The sequence below is a fragment of the Crotalus tigris genome, unplaced genomic scaffold (assembly GCF_016545835.1).
Source record: "Crotalus tigris isolate CLP2741 ecotype Arizona unplaced genomic scaffold, ASM1654583v1 scf7180000017568.12009008, whole genome shotgun sequence".
Taxonomy (NCBI): Eukaryota; Metazoa; Chordata; class Lepidosauria; order Squamata; family Viperidae; genus Crotalus; species Crotalus tigris.
In genome coordinates, this window is record NW_024096478.1 from 4597457 (window position 1) to 4621298 (window position 23842).

At 34.6% G+C, this 23842-nt stretch overlaps 1 protein-coding gene across 5 annotated transcripts; it reads right to left on the reverse strand.

Annotated features, from left to right (window-relative positions):
- Positions 1-283: 283 nt before the first annotated feature.
- LOC120311910 lies at positions 284-14887 on the reverse strand. Of its 5 annotated transcripts, none has more exons than XM_039351994.1 (6): positions 14301-14887; positions 11645-11727; positions 10421-10523; positions 5572-5583; positions 2838-2887; positions 284-608 (listed from the first exon to the last, which is right to left on the reverse strand). In XM_039351994.1, the coding sequence occupies exons 1-6, from the start codon at positions 14884-14886 to the stop codon at positions 582-584; spliced, it is 861 nt and encodes a 286-aa protein (XP_039207928.1). In that variant the 5' UTR covers position 14887; the 3' UTR covers positions 284-581. The 5 variants fall into 5 exon arrangements, with proteins under 5 accessions (XP_039207928.1, XP_039207920.1, XP_039207955.1 ...); XM_039351986.1 differs by having other exon boundaries at positions 14283-14887; XM_039352021.1 differs by having other exon boundaries at positions 14640-14737.
- Between the last annotated feature and the right edge of the window lie 8955 nt (positions 14888-23842).

Here is a 23842-nt window from a genome sequence, read left to right on the forward strand (position 1 = left end):
TGAATAACATTGGGATGCCTGACTGCAATAATAAAATACTGCCACTGCATCCCAACTTCATCACCTTTATGAATTCACACTTTGCTGCTTCACTTACCTTGAACTTTACTTATGGCAAGCTGAGATTGATGACTGACTGCTACTTAAATTTTTCAACATACAAAGATTCAAGTACGCAATCTTAATTGCATGGGAATAAAATTAATTCAAAACTTCAATTTATGTTTCAATTTAAATATTTATTTCATACAAACTTATTTTTTCTGAAATTCTAAATATTCTTTCAGTAGTGTTAGAACCATATTATATTGTATTCTTATATAAGAATATATACAAAATACTAACAAAGAGCATTGCTTAGAATTTAAATAAAAATTTATAACAGTCTAATGTAACCATAAATGCAATAATCAGAAATGCATACTTTGTACTTTATATTGTGCATGTTTTGTATAAACTACATGGCGCTTATGTTCCAGTACTTTCTCTTGTTTTTCTCTTGAATGGTTAGATGCTAATTTCATATAACAATGAAAATAAGAACAATAAATAAATCTTCTTTTCCTTGTTTCTTTATTTTTTTACACCCATCCAAAAATTGCTTCATCCTAAAAGAAAAAGAATAAATATCTTGGTTAGGAACGTCTCATTACAACAAATAAATGCACCAAGTATTTCCTTTTCAACATATATCAAGTTGAAAGACTTTGACTTATCTGTCTGTAAATCTTAATTTATTAAAAGCCTTTGATGTGTGCAGATATATATGACAGAACATATATCTGCAGAATATTCTGCACATATTGTAGAAAAACTCATCCTACGTCTCATCCAAACCCACCGCATAGAGTGATGAGAGTGAAATGAAAAGGAGCTTTTTGAATGAAATGAAAAATAATAATGTTTTAAGCCTTAGAAATGAAGGACCATTAAAAAGAAACTCAAGCTGATTTCCCCTTAAATCCCTGGATTATAAAGGAAAGAAAAACTCACTCTAGCTTTCAAGTTTCTGCTATATAGTCTACAACAATAAAGTAGATTTCTAACATTTTTATGGAATCTATTTCCTGACTTAATCTGCCTCAAAGGGCCAATAGGCATGGAATAAAATTGATCTTCCCTTTGTATCTTGGATTCCCTAAATAGTAATATTTGATACTAGCAGAGACTCCTCCCTTAAAGTATAGTAGGAGAAATTATCATAAACCAACAAATTTATTCCTTGGGATTTGCACTCAGCAAATATTAATACTATATTCTATAAATTCAAATAATGAGAAACTATTTAACTAGATAGTCTCCTTCTGTTAGCAATAACAAATGAAATATGGCAAACAATATTATTTCAAATTATACATCTTTGGAATCTATAGTTTCATAATAGACATATCCATATCTTGGGCTGATTATAAAAGATAATAATGTCTTTCTAATTAATAAATAATATATCTTGAGGAAACAATTATGAAAAATTGCATCAACAAAAGTCTCTTTGGTTTATCTGAAATAAAAGTGTATATATCACCCTGGATGAAAAGGCAAACTTATAGCATTTTTTAACAGCTTCAAAAATCACCTAGCTGTTCAATAACGTAAACTTTTCTACCATAATATCAACTTTCCTATTACCACAGCATTCCAATGTCATTATTGACTCTATTACAGACACTTATTTGTCTCTGAAATTAGCTTTGACCAATATAAATAAATATGGTTGGCCAAAAAGAAGTGTTTCCACCCAAACCAATTTTTTATTATTGTTATAAAATAAGGGAGTGGATACAGTTATTAAAAAGGAGCACAAAGGACCTAACATGATATACCAAAAGTGGAGTGAAAATTACAGTGGAGAATAATAGAATGCTAGAAGATATAAAATATAAGTTAAAAATTAAAAGCAATAATGTAACTGTATTTCTTCAAGTAAATGTAATGAATGGGCCAAAGTGTATAAATGCAACATTTGCATATATTTTAAACAAGGTAGAGAAAGCACAAAGAACATAAATTCTGGAATCCCAACCTTTTAATAGCAATAATCCCTGGAACACTTGATCTGAATGAAGGGGGAAAGTAGGCTTAAGAATGCCACAGTCAGCAGCACTCCATGCCATTGTCCAATCTGCTCTCCTTTAGGGATGCATAAGGGTGGGGTTTGTTTCCCCACCCCAACTCCAGGTCAATTTAAAGAACTAGATTGGGACCAAAATGAGAAGACTAGCATCTCTCAAGTCCATAAATAAGTGATCTAGCAAAAGAAACTATTTTCTATTACTATTAGTGATATGTCTGAGAAACATTTCCAATCTATCCCTAGATTCTAAGGAAGTCATATGAGAAAAAGATTTTGGAGAAACCTTTTTTCTTTTTCTTTTCCTCCTCCTCCTCCTCTTCCTCCTCCTTCTCCTCCTCCTCCTCCTCCTCCTCCTCTTTTGGTGTAGTAGTTCTACTGCTAGCATAGAAACTGGAGAACTGTGAGTTCTAGTCCTGCCCTAGGCATGAAAGCCAGCTGGGTGACTTTGGGCTACTCTCTCACTCGCACCTCAACCCACCTCATAGGTTTTTTGTCGTAGGGGAAATAGTAGGAGGAAGGAGTATTATATATTTTGCCATTTTGAGTTATTTATAAAAAAAAATAAAGTTGGGATAAAAATCTAATAAATAAATAGATGAGTTGTTCAAAGACACCCTGTCCAGGATACTATGAATTCATCAGTCTACAACAAATGGAGTCCATATTGTCTAACAAAATTGGAAAAGATTTATTATGTGTCATTCCTTTTGTAATAATTTCTTAATCCTATTTTGTCATTTTAAACAAAACTTATTTTACTTACTGTCTCAGTAAAAGAAATTTCACTTTGCAAATTCTGATTTATGTCTGTACCTATAGAAGAATTTCAGACGAGAAAATATAAAAGAATAGATTAGATTTTCAGGTGGATTGGGCTAAAAGAGAAAAACTGCCCCAAAGCCGCCCAACCATTTTTCATGCCTGAGATTAGAACTCACATATTCCTGGTTTTTAGCCCAGCACTTTAGTCACTACAATGAACAGTACTTTGTTTTATGCGGAAAATGACTCTCATAATCCCCATTAAACAATGTATGCTATTAAAATTATGTTAGATAAAAATAAGAAAACACTTTACACTTTGCACATAAATCTGCACAAATCTTCAGATTTGTTATTCTGTATCTTGCAGTCCTACTTGGACTACTCCATTTATTTTCACAATGTATCTGATAAAGAATTCAGATCAATAGGAAACTTATCTCTTTGGTGCAATATTGTGCAAAATCCAGTAATTTAAAAAAAAGCATTAGAATCAAGAGCTTTCAGCTAAATAGAGTTTAATAAATGAGCCACAATTAAATCTCTGGAAAAAAAAGGAGCTACAATTAGCAATGAGAGTAACATAATAGTGCCTTTTTTAAAAAAAATGCAAATTATAGCCAAAGATAATTGCCAATATGTAATTTCTAAAGAATGATGAGAAATGAGGAGAGGAAGGAGGAATTACTCGTGTCTATTCTTTCCTCCAGAGGTATAAACAGATTTTTGACAAAACAGTTTTTACTACTTTCACGACCAATGTATGAAAACATGTTTTAAGTGGAAGTACTGTATGTCCATAAAATCAATTTTTAGTTAAAAAAATAGAAATGCATTCAAACAGTATAATTCTTATTGTAAGAAAGCAATGCAGGAGAATCTACAAGGGACCCTATTTCAAGAGCTTTGACTCCTGCACAGAATTCATATAGTACCTATATTGTAGGTAAACAGGATTACAATAAAGATCAAACACTAGTAAATATATTCATCATGCACAAATTAGCGCATTAATTAGTTAAACATTAGTTCACTGGATAACAACTTTTTTCATTTTGCTTCCTGAAAAAGTTTTGGTGATTATGATGAACCCCCCCTTAAATTGAACGCAACTATAATTTCAGAATGTCTGTATCATGTAGGAATCTTGAGAAATGTGAAATTAACTTTTAATGACTGTAATGTATTTAATCACTTAACATTTCTGACATGTTGCATGAGGCTAAAAGTATTTTGCTGCTAATTTTCATTTGTACTTAGTGTCTGATGCATCTCACTGCAGTATCCAACAATAGTCAATCAGCATTGATGGATTCCAGTTGCCCTGATACTATTTTTTCATTGTGGCAATGTCTTAGTGAAACTTTTCACCATGTTTGTCACTGACTGCACCTAAATATTTGGGAAAGAAGTCTAAGTGTGAATGCAGAAAATGAATCTTCAGTGACATGTTGCACTTCATGGTTTTATGTGCTGTACAAAGTTTGTCAACCAGCTGAATGTAATTTGCTGCTCTATACAGTAGCTGACAAGAAAATTCTCAACGAGATCTTCAAATGCTTTCCAGGAGATTTCCTCTGGCCCCATTAACAGATCTTCAAATCACTTGTCATTGATGATGATCTCTGGACCAACAAAAATGTTTTCCTTAATCTTGGCATCAGTTATTCTTGGAAACATCTGCTCAAATAATGAAAACTTTCTTATCCTTGTTCATTACTTTCACAAATTTTTTCATCAGTCTGAGTTTTATGTGAAGCAGAGGCAAAAATATCTTTGTTGGATCAAGAAGCAGGTCACGTGTCACATGTTTCTGCCTTGGAACCAAAGTGGCCATTAAAAAAAAAAAAAGTAATGTGCCTGTCTTGTACGACTGTTCCATTCGCATATGTAACAGCAATACTCCCAAGCAGCAGAGCCGCTATTTTTGATTTCCACAGATATTCCAGTTGTACTTCGTGTACTGGATATGCTTCAACAAGTTCCATGTTCTCATGTGCTTCTTTCATCTGTGCAGCATAGCCAATAGGTACTGAAATTTTGAAATTATAGAAACAGAAAATTTCTACAAAAGGGAACACGATGGATTAAATTACAGATCATGACTAGTAGCCAAAAATCTATGAGATATCAGGAAACAAAATCTTTGTTCTGCAGTGAATGATGCACTGCCTTCATAAGACAAAATCAAATAAAACTAATTTTAAGTGTTATTCAGCAAAAAAAAAAACTGCAATCCTACAAGATTTGTAGGCGGTAGGACTAAAATCAATAGAAAAGTAAAAGTCCTAATCATAATTAACTGTAAATAAATCTCACTGAAATCAACGACACACTTTCAATCATGCAAATAATTTGGTGACTGGGTTATAAAATCCCATGAATTTTAGTAGAATTTATTTAAAATTAATTTTGATACAGTTTAATCACTATTTGCTTACTTAATTGGGCATAGCTGAGGAATTTAGATATACATGGGTTAATCTAAAGTATATAGCTTTATATAACACTGGTCTGTTTTACATATATTTAGTGACAAGACTATTCACCAGTAAATAATAATAATTAAAACTATTAAAATTATTATTAATAATAGCCAACATCACATGATATTTCTAAATGAGATAACAAAAACCTTCAGAACTGGGCATTTTTCTACAAAAACCACACAATGTAGAGTATCTAGTACAATCCCCTTGGAGAGATCTGGAGCCCAAAATGATCCTCACTCTTACCTTGGAGTAAACCTGTTGAACAAGCAGAAAATTACTTGTAACTCAAAGTGGATAGGATCTTATGATAAATATTTGCATAATAATTGGCATAATGTAATATTAATATATTTCTACAATGTATAATAACAATTGTCAATTAATTTAAATTTATTTTTATTTCTTTATTTCTTTCTAGTACTAGTAAAAGTCATCCCAAAGCACTTCATATACAATAAAGAAAATAAAGAATTGTAATGTGGCTAATTGTTTAGCATGTTAATAATTCAAGGAAATATGAAGCATTCCAACCTACCAGCATTCATTTGCAATATTCTGATAAATATTCTGCTCTCACAGAGCTTACAAACTTAAATGTTACTTTGAGCAAAGACAAATTGAGGGAGGGAATGTGTCAGTATAAATTTAATCAGTTAACACTTAATGGATTGGTAAATCAGTTTCCTAAAACTAATTAAACTATGAAGCTAGAAATTCCAATTAAGTTGGTACGCTTAATATTGTGTTACTTTGAATTGTGCAGCAGCAACAAAGCTTTAATGGAAACTACATCAATAGAATGTCAGTTTTAATCTTTGCTTCATTTTCATATAATGAAATTCTGCATCCAGGCCACTTTTGGATGAAACATTTTCTAAAATTACATTTTTCTAAGTCAGAATCAGCATACACAATGAAGTAGCTTATCAATAAATCATACATATGTTATATGGAATCATCTTTGTTCTAATTTTACAGCTGGAGATATTTTATTATTATATTCTGATCAAACACTTATTATGAGGCAGCTTTCTTGTGCATCTCTCATTTAATTTTAAAGAAATGACTTTTTTATTTATTTAGTATATTTGTACATTATTTGCTATTTAAAAATCTGAGTAGTTTAAAATTCAGGTTAATAAAAGGCTAACCAAATTATAACAGCCTATGTCAAAAAACTGCAAAAATTTACAAAACAAATTATGCAGTAAAGCATACAATAACAGAGAGTAAAAGCAGCAATTAAAAGTTTAAAATGTCACCACGATATTAACACATTAAGGAGGTTGGGATTTTTTTTTAAAATCTGCCTTTGTCAAATAGGCAAGGCAATGGCAGTTGACAACAGAAATCTTTTCTGTCCATTTTGTGATCTAGGCTTTTCTATTTTAAATCACAGGCATTCTAGCTGGAAAAGCGCATTTGGAATAGCCTAATCCCCAGGCAGCTGATTTTGAATCTAACATCAAGGACCAGGCCAGAAGCAACTCTGCAAGCCAACTGCTCCACACTGATTCTCTTTCTAATCCCTTGCCAGTTGAAAGCATGGAAAGTACACCAAAATATTGCTTTTCTGGCAGTATTTTCCAGACTAGTTCCTGCTAGTTGCCTATTCTGCCCATATTACAATGAGGGAGGGCTAAAGTAGGCCGTTTGAAATGGCCTTAGGATATAGGTAGGAATATCCAATGATATCTAATACTGTATAATGATATCCAATGATATTCAATATCCAATATAAATCCAATGAGGGAGCAAAGGATTTTAGAAACAAACCACTGGCTTAAAAACTGGTGCCATCAAGAGAACTTTGGTTTCCTAGACCGTGGAATTACTTGCATTTCCTACATGAAGGGCTACTGGCAAGGGATGGAATGAACCTCACAAGAACTGGAAATAATATATTTAGAAAATGACTGGCTCATTTTATCAGAAGGTTTTTAAATGAAAATTGAGGGGGGTCAATCTTCAAGACCTTTAGAACCAATTCCAAGCAAAAACCACTAGATAACTAATCATATAAGGAGGTAGGGAGTAAAGAGAAAGAAAAAGAACAAAAAGGAATAACATAGTGAAGTAGAGAGTGATGGAAAGGATGGAAAACCCAGATACAAAGTAGGAGATATAAGAAACATACCCAAGACCCATAAAGGATTCAAATGTCTATACACAAATGCTCAAAGTTTAGGGAACAAACAGGGTGAACTTGAAATACTAATACATGAAGGTAAATATGATACAGTTGCCATTACTGAAACATGGTAGGATGAAACACATGACTGGAATGTACTGATGGAAGGATACAAACAGACATAACAAAAGAGGACGTGGAGTTGCATCATATATAAAAGGTCACTATGTCTCTACAGAAATCCACAAAACCAAGGATGAAAACCTCCTAGAACCCATATGGGTCAATTTAAAAGGAAAAAAGAATGTCATTGCTATAGGCATATACTATAGGCCACCCAACCAAGCAAAAGAAATAGATAAACTTTTTGCTAAACAACTAACAAATGTATGTAGGAAATATACCATAGTAGTAATGGAAGACTTTAACTACCCTATTATCACCTGGGAGAAAAACTCTGCAGCAAGTGGAAAATCAAGCAGATTCCTAATCAATCTAGCTGACAACTTTGGCTTCTAAAAGATAGAGAAGGGAACTAGAGCAGTGGTTCTCAACCTGCGGGTCGGGACCCCATTTGGGGTCGAATGACCATTTCACGGGGGTCGCCAAACAACGCAGTCCAGCCTTTTTTCCCCCTTTTCCTTAGCTGTGCTACTCCCTTTTATTCTATTGGCTTTTGAAAGCCAATAGAATAGACTCTCTTGAATAGAGTCTAATTCTATTGGCTTTCAAAAGCCAATAGGAATTGTCCAGGCTGTCTCTGCCCTGCTGAGCCCGCCAAAAGTCCCATTCTGAAAACGGTGCTGCACCAGTTGAGTAGTCCTCGACTTACGACCAGTTGAGTAGTCCTTGACTTACAACCGGTTGGGGGTCGCAGCATTAAAAAGGTTGAGAACCACTGAACTAGAGGAAAAACTATGCTAGACCTAATTCTTACTAATAGAGAACAAGTGATAGAGGGAGTTGAAATTGCTGGAACTTTGGGCGAGAGTGACCACGTCATATTGGAATTCAGTATAATGCAAACACAAGCAATAGAATATAATCCAGGACTTTTGGTTTTGCACCCGCAGCACATGGCCACGTGAGAGCGGTCCTCCACTCCCCACAGGTAGTTTTGTTCTGCATGGGGGATCCTAGATGGGTCTGAAGTTGCCCCGGAGAGGTGACTGTGAAGGAAGGGCACCCCGTTGATCATGAAGTAACAGCAATAGTTTTATTTGATCTGGGGAAAGCCCTCCAAACCCGACAGGAGAAAGGCTAGCGTGAGATCAGTGTCTAGCCCAAGCTGCTTGCAGCCAAAATCACAGAGCACAAACTAAACATTGGTGAACAGCATGCTTGGAATTGGTGAGAGTACTGATCTTCTTTCTTCTATCTACTATCTAAATCCTTTAAAAGATCCCCAAAGCAAGAAAATCTCCAGAAGTGGAGGGGACTATATCCCCATTTCCTTACAGATGGAAGGGGCAAATTAATATTAAAGGGGGAAGAAATATATTAAAATTTGATTTAAAATACTTCAGTCTGGACAAATTTAGGAACTAAAAAACTGTCAAGATTATACCCTCAATTTTTTTTGATGTAATTATAAAAATATATAACAAAAATAACTTTTGGATTGAAAGAAAAACTGTAAAAAGAAATAACTGCTGACATCTAGTGGAGACTCAGAGAACAGAACATTAACAATAAGGACTCAGAAATTGGCAGAGTGCCTAGAAACAAAGAAAAAGTTGTTCCTTTGAATTGCAAATAACCTTGAAGACAGCTGGGAACAAAGGAAGAGCCAGCTATAAGATTAAAAAGTGTTTGAAAGAAAAAAAACACCTGGACTGTTGCTTAAATCTAAGAACTGTTTATGGAGAAGAAAAAACCTTGGTTTTTTTGGCTAATCTTTTAGAGGAGAATCTGTAGTAAGGATTTAAAGTGGCTTAACATACTGCATTGTAATTTTGAGTGACTGATAAATTGACTTTTGAATTAAAACATTGATGAAAGATTATTTGAAGGGGGGAGGCAACATAGATACCACATATGCATCAAAAAATGACAGGAGGCCACATTCAATATTTTCTCCTGAAGGATGTAGCCTGGAAAATCAAGGGCCTCCAATACTTCAAGGCAAGATAAATACTTTCAAGGAAGAAATATATGTAATGTTAGGACAAATACAAATGACAATAGACTCAAACCATGAGGAAATCCGAAACAACTTTGATGATTTAAATAAGAATATTTCCAATCTAAATTTACAATTAAAAAATATCCAGGAAATAACAACAAAGGAACAAATAAATCAGATGGCAGACTACAAATTAGAAGAGTATGATCAAATTGATGAAACAACAAAGGAAAAGAATTTGACACAAACAGGAAAAAATCTTCAAGGTTCTGATATAACAAGAAAAATGGAATTATGAGGAGAACATCAAAGTTTGGGAGACAGAAAGTATCTATCTTATTTACTTCTTCTTTTGTATTCCCAACAACATTTGTAAAAATACAGGAACTTCTGGGTATTTGAAAAATAAATCCATAGGATTCTGTATCAAGTGCACTGTAGCCTTGTGATATTTTTATTGGGAAGCCATTATGAAATAATTCAGGTTAATACACAATCCATCTAAATTTCTCTATACATTGGCTTCCACTCAGATCAATGAAGGTTAATTTGACCTGTTCACTTTTATGCACACTAAAAGGTTATCACATAGAAAACCAAGTTTTTTTTCTACTGTTTCAGAATGCAGGATACAGAATTGTGTTATTATCATAAAGCTTAACTTTACATGAACTGGACCACAACTTTTTGGTCTAAAGGAGGAAAAGGGGGATGTTGTTTTCAGTTTGTAAGATAAAAATTAATTGGAAAGCCCTTCTTAACAAATGTTTTTTGTAAAAATTATGCTCAATTATCCAGCAAGTTCTCCTTATGAAAAGAGTTTACTTGCTACTTACCTTCACCTGAAAAATGAAAATTAGACACCAATCTGTTTCTAAAGTGTCCATTTTCTTCTACCATTTTAGAAATTACTTCAAATACTTCAAGCCACACTGCAGACTAGGGGGAAAAAGATATGTGAAAAACATGGACAGAACCATACTGCTTCATGTATCAAGAATTTTCCCCCTCTCATTTTCCCTATTCCAGTTCTACATCATTTCCTATGAACCATACATGAATCCCTTTTAGCCATCCTTCAGCCATTTAAAAAAAAATGTATACTTTGCAAAGAAACTTAAGTATGTCTATGCTTATCTCAAAAAGTTTGTTTCCCTCATAAGCAAAATTTAAATATGCAGTTTGGATCTACGTTAACAATTTAACTCAAAAATCATCCCTCAGCATTTTAATAGTAATATACTCACTTTAATGTGCTAACTTGCAATAACATCAAATATTATTTAATTCACATGCATTTTAAGCCAGGATGAGGACATGTTCAAAGCCACTGTTTGTATGGGGTATTAATTACATCACCATCAAGGAAAATAAATGAACTCTATGAGAATCGAGTTGTAGTTTTGATAGTGAAGTATGAGGCATTATCCTGCTTCTTTTTTTTATCCCACATAAGAAGCTTTTAAAACATTCTTCTAAGGCTAATAATTGTTCTTATTTCAAAATAGGTATTTCTAACATTTGACTCTATGAAATTTTAGTTGATTTATTTGTAATAAAACAAATAAAAAGTTTGTGCCCTTTTATTAAACTTTTCTGAGAACCTAGAAAAAACAGTTATGATGAAAAATAAAATATGTCTTCCTATTATTAAAGTTTAGGTAGAGAGAAGTTATTGTTTAACTATGTTAAACTTAGTCAGGACTTACTCCACAATTTATGTGTATAACCTGCCTCCAAATATTTGGAAATTGTACCTCAAATTATAAAAATGAGGCTGGAGAACACATATAGATCTGTAACCTCAGATTTCCCTAGATTGGAGGAAGGAACTTAACTTTCAAATCAACATTTCCATCTTCAGTAGGCAGCATTTTAAATTTATCACAACTAGATTGTGACTATTCCTTTAACATGTTATTTACATACTGAAGCAGCATACAATGAACACATACAATTCTGCACAGAAAACCATTTTCAACCATTACTAAGACCCAGTGTACTAGCAGAAGCATTTTTCAACATATACTGTAACTATTGCTATTATTCTGATGTTCTACCTTTTTCTTTTGTTTCCTGATCATTTCATTAGTGTTTTCATTGGATGTAGGGAATTCATACACATCTGCTCCATTCTCTTCACCTATTAAAATAATTTAATGGTATTTATTTTGTCATTCAATTTAAGCTACTGTGATCCTGTGGGTATAAAATATATATTTTCTTCTTTCATTATAACTGAGGTGCATGATTAGGTGCTGATCTTAAAAAACTATTTTGAAAAATCGATACTTCATATCATTTGAAAGCACAATTATGCGCCTTCCAGAGGAGACAGTATAGAGTGTTCTTATATTGCTCATCTTTTTCTTCATACAGCAGCTGAAACTAAAAGGAAGATGAAAATCAAAATGAGGTAAAATGGAGGGAGGGATTCACTATGTTGCCTAAGGCAATAACCTTTTGACTTTCTAGAGCAAATCAGTTTTTAATAGCTCATTTGTATTTTTAGATATACTAAAAATTAAGGGGGAAGGTTGTTGTTTATGTCTGCATCCTATGTTATAACTAGTGATTGGTATGAAAGCTTATATAATGTTAGGTTTATATCTCTGTTATTTAATATATTAGAAGTTAATTTGGAAAACAGAAACTTATTCAGCTTTTAAATTATGAATATTTTCTACTTTCATGAAGCATCTGAACATTGTATTATATTCTGAATAAGTAATTTATGTATTGTTTCCTCCTTCAATTGTCCCAAACTCATCAATAACAGTAATTGACATAATTTTTAAAATAAAATTTAAATTTGTAAGGTTATGGTGTGTATTTGGCTGGATTTCAGAACTTCTAAGGTATTAATAATATCAATAAATATTGTTCCTGTTGCTAGTTGTACTATTATCCATCATCTATAGCTTGAGTCTACTAGATATATAAGCTTTACCTAATAAAATTGAAGTTCAACAGATCTGGAAAGTGTCAGCTGAGAATTTCTTTATTATACATAAAATAGAATAAAAAATAGAATAAAAATAGAACAAAAATAGAACAAAATAGAATAAATTCAGCTAATATCATCTAACTTTATATCACATATCACAAATCTTCCTACAAAAAGAATATTTGAAAAAATGGAAAAATGAGATAATTTCATGAATAATTTTGTTTAAATTATTATTTTCTTTTCCAAAGTAGCTACTTTTCTGTAGGCCTAAAAAATCAAAATTTCATAATTTTTTCCAGTGCTCTGTACTCAATTTAAAAAAAGTTATTGCATGCAAAGCGACAGAAATCATACCTGTTAAAAGAAAAAAAAATCTGCTGGGTATTAAACTAGCAAATTTCTATTTAAAAAAGTGTTTTAACCATAATATTATAATGACATTCCTAATAAAGGTATTTTAGAAAACATTAGAGAGAACGAGGATCATAAAAAAGAATTTTCATTTTAGAGCTGGTTGTTGTGCCGCATGGGAGTGCATTTTGTTGTTTTATATTTATGCATATAAACTCAGTTTAATTTCGTGGGTATATAGACATAAAATACAGATATATATCTATAAAATATATGTTTTTCCTAAAACTCATTTACAGGAAGGAAAGCAACTGGCAACTGCTTTATTGGAACATAAAGCTGTGAGGGAATTGTGCAGTGTCAGACATGGTAACCTGCAGTCTGGACTGAATTACTATGCAAGCTGTTGCCAAAGTATCTCAATCTGGACAGGATTTTCTTAAACCAGTTTAGAGTCAAGTTAGCATGAGCACAGGACAGGAGCAGTCTGAGGATGTAAAGAGGATATGCCCTTTGTTACAAAGTAGGCAATACTTTCTATGTCAGAGTTTTTCAACCTTAACTACTTTAGGATGTGTGGACCTCAACTCCCACAATTCCCCAATCAGCATACTGACTGGGGAATTCTGGGAGTTGAAATACAGACATCTTAAAGTTGCCATGGTTGAGAAACACTTATTGCGGCTTCAGTTGTGACCAAGAAGAGGAAAATTCACTTGCTAATACAAAATTTCCTAACGAACCCATTCTTGCTCACCATATAGGTAAAATCACCAGACTGAACACTCAGACATACTGTAGGTAGACATATATATGACCCCACAAAAAAGATGCCAGGCTTTGTACCACCACATCAGCAATGAACAATCCTGAATAGAATTTATACCTCACACGGTGTCTGCTGGGACTCTCTGTATAAATGGGGCATAGTACCCTCCCTTCAGTGTGATTGTAGATCACATCATGACTGACTGCAAGTAGAGGGCATAAACCAGTCTAGTGTCTGATTTTTTTTTAATATAAACAATGCTGTGCTTCAATGGTTAGATGGCCTCGACTTTGGTATTTGAATATAGATCTTTTTAACATTTATATTTTATTGTGTTTTACTAATCTAGGTGCAATATTAATATATTTTGCTGGTCCATGTATGATATGCCATACCTAAGTAAAAAAAAACTGGACTGACTGGCCACTACAAAGGTGAACCATTTGGAGTGGAGAATACTTGTATTTTAAAATAACGGTTCTTATTCACAGAAACAACAGGGTATATCAACTTTAATCTGTCGGTCCCCCACTGTACTGGCTTCTGCTGCCTAAGAACTATTTACATCAGGAAAGCAGCAATTAGGGAAAGGGTGTTATATCAGATAAATGTTAGGTTGTACTGATACCCATGCATTTCTGAGTACCAGAGATTGTAGAATTTGCTGCCCTTCTTTTGCTTCCCAGGCCTTTTTTCCTTGAGCAGGGCAGCTTAGAAGCTTCTTGGCCTGGGAGCTTGGCCATACTGATGTTCTGGCCATCACTCTGTGGTTGCCGACATCTGGTTTGGTTTCCTTGGACTTGCATTGTCCCAGCTCTCAAGCTTGGATGCCTCATTTGTCTCTGAGGGGCGACATCCACTGGACCTATTTTGTCCAAAATGGCAGAAGAAGCTTTGTCAGAAAGGCAGGAATGGAAATCCTTCTGGGCCGCTTTTTTGGGACTTTTGCCACCAGAACGAATCTTTGTGCCACAGTGGTATTTACCAAAACGGGTGACATAAACAACTGGAAAATGCTGCCGGCCAAAGCGAGGCCCAGAACTGGGCTTCATACTGATACTAGCGAGCTCTGAGGCACATCCTCCTGCCTGCTCACTCACAAGGTCAACCAGGAAAGTCTGGCCTGAACCAATAAACCAGGAGGGGGGGGGATTCAGGGTGAGGCCATGAAAGGAGCAGGGGGAACAAAAGTTGCAAAGCCTGCAGCATGAGAGAGAGGAGAAATAATACATTCCTTCAATAACAGGAAGCTTGAATGACTCATACTGCAGTAGCAATGAGTAAGCAACTTACAGTATCTGAAAGAATGAAAGGGAGAGCATTTAACATCCACATTTTTTTTAGCTGACATTTAGAATATCCTCCAGGAGTCAGGGTTTCAAACAGAAGATATCTGAATAATATAAAAAGACTATATGCTTATCCATAATGGAACAAGATAGGTTTTTCTGATCCCCCATTCACTCATCTAATAAATTATATTGGAAATTAAAACATTTAGGACTTAATAATAATCTTAATAGCATGTCTAACTCAGGGAATAAAGTACATTACAGGGACCAATAACTGATATGGAATGGGAAACACAGGAATATTAGGCTACTTATAATATTCATGGAGAACCTGGGCTGCCAAAAACCTATCACAGAAAAATGGATGCTTTAACACTTTTATTCTGCTGCCAACTTAGAAGGGACAATAAACTCTTAATTGTTTTAAATGTTTCTTAAAGCTTCACAATTTTGTATATATAATGTACAGGTTTATAAAAGGATGTTAATGAAAGAACAAAATAAAAGGGCTGAACATGATTACCCCCTAGGCAAGTAGGGCTTAAGAAAAGCATAGTGAAACTGACAGCTCCCATTTAGGTTAGTCTTTCTCAACTTTGGCAGCTTTTAAGGTGCATGGACTTCAATTCCCATAATTCCCCAGCCAGCATGCTGGCTAGGGAATTGTGGGAGTTGAAATTCACACAATTAAAGTTGTAAAATTGAGAAACTCTGCTGAAGTACAATGTCCACATGCTTCACCAAATGTCTGATGCCATATTTGATGTGATGTCAACTGTTGAGAGGGATGAGATCACAGTTGCCAATATTCCCAACCAATAAGACTATTAGGAGGAGGCTGGTAAATAATCCAGTAGACAGCTTTGTTGCACAAACAGAGTTTTGCTAGCTTCACAAACTATGCCCTGTGAAAACTGAAGTGAATCACAGAACCTCCCTGATAATATCTGTCCATATGTGGAACTGTCTGCCTTTTGAGGTTTTTGGGTTCTTCTCTGCTACACTGATTTAAGCAGAGGATAGATAGTTATCTGTCAAATGTGCGGAACAGCGTGGTAGATGTAAGCAAATCTATTTTTTTTCTCAGTCATCTTCCTATCACGTTTCCTGACTTTTTTCACGTGAATGTAAATTATTCAGCTCCAGAGCCATCATTTATTTTTGTAATAAAAGTCAAAAGTGGATATTTATTACATATCTGATTGTGCATTCTGTGCTAACCAATGCCTTGATTTGTCTACTGAAATATTTAAAGCATAACAGTTACATGCACAAGTTTTGTTTTGTTTTGTTTAAGTTCCCTAAAATAGAATGTACTCTTTTTTTTTTTTTTGAATTAGAAAAATAAATAAAAAGCCTAACTAAAAGGATACAAACTGCTGTTTAAGAACAGACCATGAGATGGCACTCTTAACTGTGAAACCAGAGAGAATTGTAGCAAGAGATCTCAATGCAGTCTTGCAATTGTAACAAATCCATCCCAAAGGGATTCCAGGATGGCAAATGTACTGCAGGTAAAATGGTTTGCTGGCATGAACTCAGCTTGTTAAAAACATGGCAGGATGGTTCGCTATGAGTGATGGGGATTTGTTTTTCGCAGCACAGAAGAAATTCATTCCATTAAAATGAGATCATGTAGCCCAGAAGTGTGCAACCTTTTTTAGACTGAAGACCACGCTTGGATTCTGAAGGGCATTCCAGAGGTCACATTCCAACAAGTGGGAGAGTCCATGAGAAATAAAAAAAACTAAATTAGGTTTAATTTATATTGTAAATGTCAATTAAGAAGATTAAATATAAAGTAATTAGTATATCCTTCATTATTCAATAATGTTGTTGTCCTTCTGTCATACTAATGCTACCCAAGGCTTTCAGGAGATATTTGCAGCCAGAGATGCAGAGATGACCAAAAGAACAGGAAAAAAAATATTATTTTAATAATGTGTAAACTAACAGAGGGCAACCTTTTCCCTCCAGGAAAAGGGAGTGGGGCGAAACAAGTAGGTAGGGCTGGCTTGCTATCTGTCTTCTAGTATGTTGACAAACAGGTAATTCTGCTCAAGGAACCAGGTGCTCATATTTTTCCCTTATGAAATGCAAACTTGTCATCCTGGTAAGAAAACACCAGTAATTACACTCTTTAACTGAATGGTGTTTGGAAAAAAAGGAACAATGCATCAAAATCTAATCTGGGAATTGAAATATTTGAAATTGCTTTATATTTGTCACTGGAAATTCTGCATCTGACACTCTCCATAGCCCAGGCCAAACTATATGTTTGAGTATATACAGTTTATCACATTTCTCCCTTTAAGCACTAAAATAGAATCAGGATGTTCGTATTAGTTCTGATTGACTTTTATATTCTAGATATTCAGACAAAAATATTTCATGCCTTCCCCTAATGATCCTTCCATTTGCTTTTATAAGTATCCTATGAAATATGTTATTCTCTTCAGAAAATTGCCTGTTTTTTACCTGCCTGTTTCTCTCTGTCTTTTCCTCTCTCTTCGCTCTTCTCTCTCTTTCTCCATTTTCATTTTAACTAAAAAAAACTCTAGTATGTTAGTTGGAGATTAACTGGTCTCCAACTAACAGGATGTGAACAATACAAGTATTGCTTAAAAAAAATATATGATGTTTGATCTTTTGGAATGAGATGCATAGAGTTCATCTGAGAGAACTGCAAAAGATGACAGTCAGATTTCTGATGAATTAGTGCTTGTGACAAGCTTCTTCTAATCATAGCCATGTTGTGGATTTTTGTTGTTGTTGTTGTTTTTTGAATGAGCAAACCCCTTGTCATGGCTGCCACTTTCTGCCAATGCACACAACATTGTGCATCGTGTATGTTTAATATCATGGGCAAAAAGCTGACAGCAGCTTGTTTACTGGTTTTGTATAAGTAAAATGCCTGGGACAAGCAAATTACCTACAAATAATGTTGGGTAGGAGACAAAATTTGGCTGCAGTAGACATATGAGAAAGATGAGGCTTGAATAGCTCAGCAAAGACTTTGCTAGTATTACAAAAATATAGCAGAAGAAAGACTGAAGTTAATTTCTACAATGTTGAAATTGAAAAGGATAGTATATGACTTGTGTAAAATGGATAGGATGAAATTGGAGGCAAAGGGATTGCTACAAATTTAGCATGAATAGAAAGGCTGAGCAAATGAATTTGAAGATGTTAACCATTATAGATGTGGTCCTGTTTGCATATTTTGTGATTAAATCACAGCCCCTTCCATGTTACAGGGAAATTAAGAATTATTTTAATTAATTGTAATTAATTAATGCAGCAGCCTTGGAATGAGCACACATGCTCATCTAGTTTACAGTAATAGAATGCTGGCAATATAGAGAATATAAGGAGCCTGCAGAAGTCAAACTGTGATTGCACCTAGTAAATTTCCTTTATAGGGGATTTTAAAGCTTGGTGCCACTGGGGTAGAGTAATCATTGAACAACACAATCCCCTTTGTGGCTTTCTCTAATTTAGTCACCTTTGCAAAAGGAAGTCTACACTGGGCTCTAATGTTCTCAGAAGTTAAATTCCACCAGGGTTTACCCACAGATTGTGCAGATTTCTTTGTATTGAATTGGTTCATTTCAAAAAACAGCCTACATAAAGGAATAGGCTGAGCTGTGTGTCTCCCTTGCCTTGTAATGCATAAGTATTTCATGTTGAAGAATCTGCTTGTTCAGCAGGTGGATAAAATTCTACCAGGTGGGGACATCTTTATGGATCAGGAACAAGGACAGGACAAGCTGAGCTTGATATTGAGCGAATATTTCCACTCTATACTTCAGCAAAGATAGTTTTATGACATTTATCCACAAGAGAACAGTGTCAAGCAGTGTTTGGTGGGAAGAGCTTTGCCCTGACACTATCCCACATAATGAGGTGCAATTGATAATGATAAAGCTGATAGGCTGTCCTTTTTATGGTGGCCCCTTTGCTGCAATATGAAGCCATAATTAATATACATTGCTCTTAGAGCCAGTTCTCAACCATGTGCCTCAAGACTATATTGACCTCATCTAATATGTAAATCATACCAAGGCTCATAGCTGAAAGATTCCAGTCTAATTCTTCTTCCATTATTTTGAATGGAATGTAGAAAATATAAACAAGCATCTCTTATCCAGAATAAGAATAAGTCCAGCTTTCCTTTTCTGAGATGCAAGATTGCAAGGGAACATGAAGGATTTGAAAGCTGGCCAGATATAAACTCTGAATTATCTTTCTGGCTCACTTAGAAATGGACAACTGTCTTACATGGCTATCATTTCCCGTAATATAATAAAGATATTCTAGCCACATTTATTCTTGTCTCGATGGGAATCTGACAACTTGGAAATTTGTCCCCTATTTCCTCACCAGTGAGAATTATTCAATCAATGATTGAATTATTCAATCAATGATTAGGAAAATCTGAATCCATGAGTTAGTATCCTAGATGCTACAACTGTCAATCATCAATACATCAATAAGAAGTGATAACATAGATAGATCTCCTGATTGTACATCTAATTGTGGGACAAAGTCCTCCACCTATGCTATTTGACCCCACATCACTGCGGAGGATCTCACCTGGCTTTCCATCAAGTTTCTCCCTTCAAGTAATCATCTAAGAAACCAGCTGCCATATTTATTGGTCCTTTTAACTAGTCTGATACCTTCCACTTCAATTTCATACCATCTTAAATACCCATTCTTTTTTTACCCAGCTTCAAGTACATCTCTGGTCTATCACCTACTTTCATCTTAGTAAATAGTGAGTAGGAAGTTGAAGCAAAATACACTTTAGACTCTCAGCATAGGGTGGTTGGATTTAATTTCACTGATGAACAATCCAAACTGACTACCTCTTGAAAGTCTCAATGAATATCCACGCTGTAGTTTCCATTCTCAGAACTTTATAAGCCTAGGCTGCCATATATGTTAAGCACTCTCTCATCATTAAAGAGAAGAGAAAGGTTTTCCTTCTACCTGTATTTTAATTCAGTTCTCAATAAAGCAAATCCCCTTCTGTCAAATTAAATAAAAACTAATGTGAAAGAACTGATATGAATGATTCTGCCTGGCCTATCTCAATTGTTCTGCTCCAGTTTTGGGCTTCGGAGAATTGGTAGTCTTGAAATATTTCCCTGGGGTTATTTATTTACTTACTTATTTTTATTCCACCTTTATTACTTTTGTAAATAAGCTTCTCCTAATTGTTTCCCCCACAACAATAACCCTGTTTGGTGAATTGGGTTGAGAAAGAATGGCTGGCCCCAAATGATCCAGCTGGCTTTCAAACCTAAAGAGGGACTAGATCTCTCAGTCTCCCAGTTTCTAACCTGGGGCCTTGAGCATTAGTTCTGCAGATGGAGAAAAACACAAAAGTGAAAAAGACATCCTGGCCTATAGAATATGCCATGATGTATGGGAGAGGGAAAATATTGGGATTAATGTCCATCAAGTCTGCTCTCAGATCATAGCCTGATTATGGTGTCATGAAAAGTAGAGAGATCCTTAATTTTTCCACTTTGTTGTCTATTTTGTCTATGTTTCTTACGTGATGGCACTTTATGAGTTAAATTAATTGGCTAACTTAGCTAACTGATTTATCTATTTTTAGGTGCATGAGAATGGGCTTCAGACTCCAATATTAATTTCATCATACATGGGGGAGGACACCACAATTTCTTACAAATTATATCCTTTGCATGCCTCCTGTCAGAAGTAAGTCTTCATCCTGGTTCATCCAAGCCGGGGATAAATAAGCAACATGGCGACTGCTTTGGGAAGAAGGTTACAGTTTATTGAAGAAGCAGAAAGATGGTCGTTGCAAGAAGGAGCAGAGGAGAGGAAAGAGAGATTGAGCACATGGCAGTAGTTTTTATACCCTCTCTAGCCTTGTTTGGAATAGTTTCCTGTTCCTGTGGCATGAACCTTGAGGCTGTTTCTGAGTGTTTGTCTAGGCCTTGATATCTGTGGTTTAATCCTATTATCATATCCTGCTTCCCAGGTGATGGGGCTAATGACTCCTAGAGTTGGGTGGGGTATGCAGATCTTCTCTTTGTCTTCTTGAGTGCTCTGGCTTCAACTCTCTGATGATTTTGCATCTGTATTGTATGGGGCTAGCTCTTGCTTGGGGCAGAGAGATAGATTTGGGGCCAGGTTTGGTTTTAAAAAATCCTTTTGAGGAAAAATATATTTTTCTGCCCTTTTAATATTTCCTTCTCTGGGCTAACTTCCCTCACCCCCCACTACCACTGCTGTCCTAACCTCAACTTTGGTATGCGTGTTTTCCATTACAGGGATTATTATCATTGCAAACTTCATTACGTTCTAATTCGGAAAAGCAAAGTTAGGGGCATTTTTTTTTAAAAAAAAAAAAAGAAGGAAGTTGAATTTGATGGGAATAGCTGAAAAACTCATGCACCACTTAGATTAATACGCCTCATTCTCTCTTTAAGTTTAACCCTGACTAAAAATTAAACCTTACTGAGTCCTTTGCAAAATCTTTAAAAGAAAAAAAAAACCAGGGAAATCCACAATACCCCATAAGGTGAAGGAACAAAATTCTAGAACTGTCCTTCTCAGCTTTTTTGCATTATTTTACATTCCCTTAGAAACCAGTATTTAATCAATATTCACAGAGGAGAATATTTTCAGATATAAAAAAAATGAATTTAATCCTACCTTTAACATATGTCTGGAGAAAAAAAAAATATAATAGTGAAATTGTATAGTAAGCCCAGCAGAGGGAGTATAATGCCATTAATTCCATATATTCAGATAGGTTGGCTCCTTTTGAATATAAAAAAACCAATAGATTTAAAAAAATCACCCCTCCCTAAAAGCAATAACACCTTGATTATGCAGAGATCCATTATATCACATTGGGGAAATGCGTGATGAATGATATTTCCCTAATCCATTTATATGGTGGGATTACTTAATGTCATTTTATGTCTTTAAAGGCAGCTGAATACACAGTTTCATTGCAGGCCCTCTTTTTCATAAAGACAAACTGAATTGGCTTATTTTACTCTGAAGAAAAAAAGGCAATGTTTTCTGGTTGGCTCTCTTTTTTCTGCAGCCATTATCTGTCTCAGATTTCCTGTAGGCAGGCAATGGGCCTTTGGGACTGTTGTCAGAGTTAGCTTTCAGGATGCTGAATAAAGAGCAGTTAAGGAATTGCTTCACAAGCATTTATTGGCTAGCAATTCCTTCTGAGAAATCTGTTCTAAAGCAATGAGAAGAGATACTATTTTGTGGAGATCTATTCCCATTTTACATCCAAAAGGAGATGTCTGTGTACATTTGTGTATATGTGCATGTGTGTGTATATATGTGTGCATGTGTGTGTGTATGTGTATGTGTTTGTACTGACATGGATACCTTTAAAAAAAATCAAAGAAAATGGATGGTTTTCATGCACCGTAACCACTAGTACAAAATGGCATTTTAAAGGGGAAGGCTCCGTTCGGGGGAAAAAAGTACAAATAGTTTAACCTAATAGAAAATGTTATAAAGATTATGCACATAAATTTAAGATGTTTAAGTAGTGCAATATCCTTTGCAACTAATATTCACTGTATTTTCAGATAGTTCCTTATCAAAGCATTAACCAAGGAATGTAGCTCTGGTAGCTCACTAGATGTTTCTGAACTGCACTTCCCAGCATTCCTTGCTAATGACCATGCTGATCTCTTATATCTGCACCAATCAGAACAGGCCTATTCCAATTCAATATAATGACTACATCAACTACCTTTGGTTTATACCACAAAAGTCGTACTCATGTTTTGACAATTTCCAAATAGCAGGTCTAATTCACATTTGCATTCTTTGCATATTACAGCATTTATATCATGCCTTATCCCTGATAATATGAGTTATAGATACGACGATCATATTTTTCTGGAAAAAATAAAGAACAAACCTAAAAAAGGGATAAATCTGAAAGAGGTCCATAATGGTAAAAAAAAATGTTTATGTTTTAATTTTATTTTACAAAGAAAAATCTAAGAGCAAAACCAAAATAAATCTCACAAAAATATTCTAATAATAATATTTAAAATCAAACAATGTGTAAATTTATTTTAAAAAGACTATTCAGTTTCTATATATTTCACATGGATATGAATGGATGTGAATTAATGGTACAATTTGTACAATAAACATTAAATGATCAAAATAAAGGACAAAGGTGAATTGTGAAAAATAAATCTAAAGGACAGCTTTCTGAAATTAAGGACAGTACCTTATAATAAAGGATGTATGGTCACTGCAGTTACATAGGGCTCAGTGGTGGGATTCAAATATGTGAACAACTGGTTATCTATGTGGATACCGCTTCTGGAAGTCTGTTCTGAGCCTGGGCAACAAAAAATTTGCTACCTGTTCTGCCAAACTGGTGCGAACTGGCTGAATCCCACCACTAATAGGGCCCTTTTGTATATTGAAACAGAGTTTAAGAGATGGATGAACCCAGAGGGATTTGGGGAATTCATGAGGAATGTAGTTCTAATAAAAAGGGTGAAGCCCTAGCCAGAGAGACTTTATTCTTAAGATGGAAAGGCAATTGAAACAGCACTGAATAGAGATGGAACTGCACACCACACTGCAGAACAGCTGCTATAGATAATGGGACTAACCCTATAACAAAATAGTACTACAAAAATGGCACTATTACGACATGCATGTGCAAAGATAACCTTTGGAAGGATGTTCCACTTGCTCAGAAATATATAAGTAGTCAAAGATCTCACCATCTGAAATTCCTTCTGTGAAATTGACTGTATAAACTTGCCTGTAGTACATTTGGGAGGATCTTTTTGCCTGAGAACATTATTTAATGGGTCCTTGCACATCTCACAAAACTCTTAATAAATTT

Excerpts from the sequence above, each read along its gene's own strand:
- LOC120311910 (XM_039351986.1), bottom strand. The coding sequence starts at position 14,886 with ATGTATTATTTCTCCTCTCTCTCATGCTGCAGGCTTTGCAACTTTTGT. Across the intron at positions 11,728-14,282 it reads TGGTACTCAGAAATGCATGG|GTGAAGAGAATGGAGCAGAT; the intron begins GTATCAGTACAA and ends TTATTTTAATAG. Across the intron at positions 609-2,837 it reads AAATTTCTTTTACTGAGACA|GATGAAGCAATTTTTGGATG; the intron begins GTAAGTAAAATA and ends TTTTTCTTTTAG.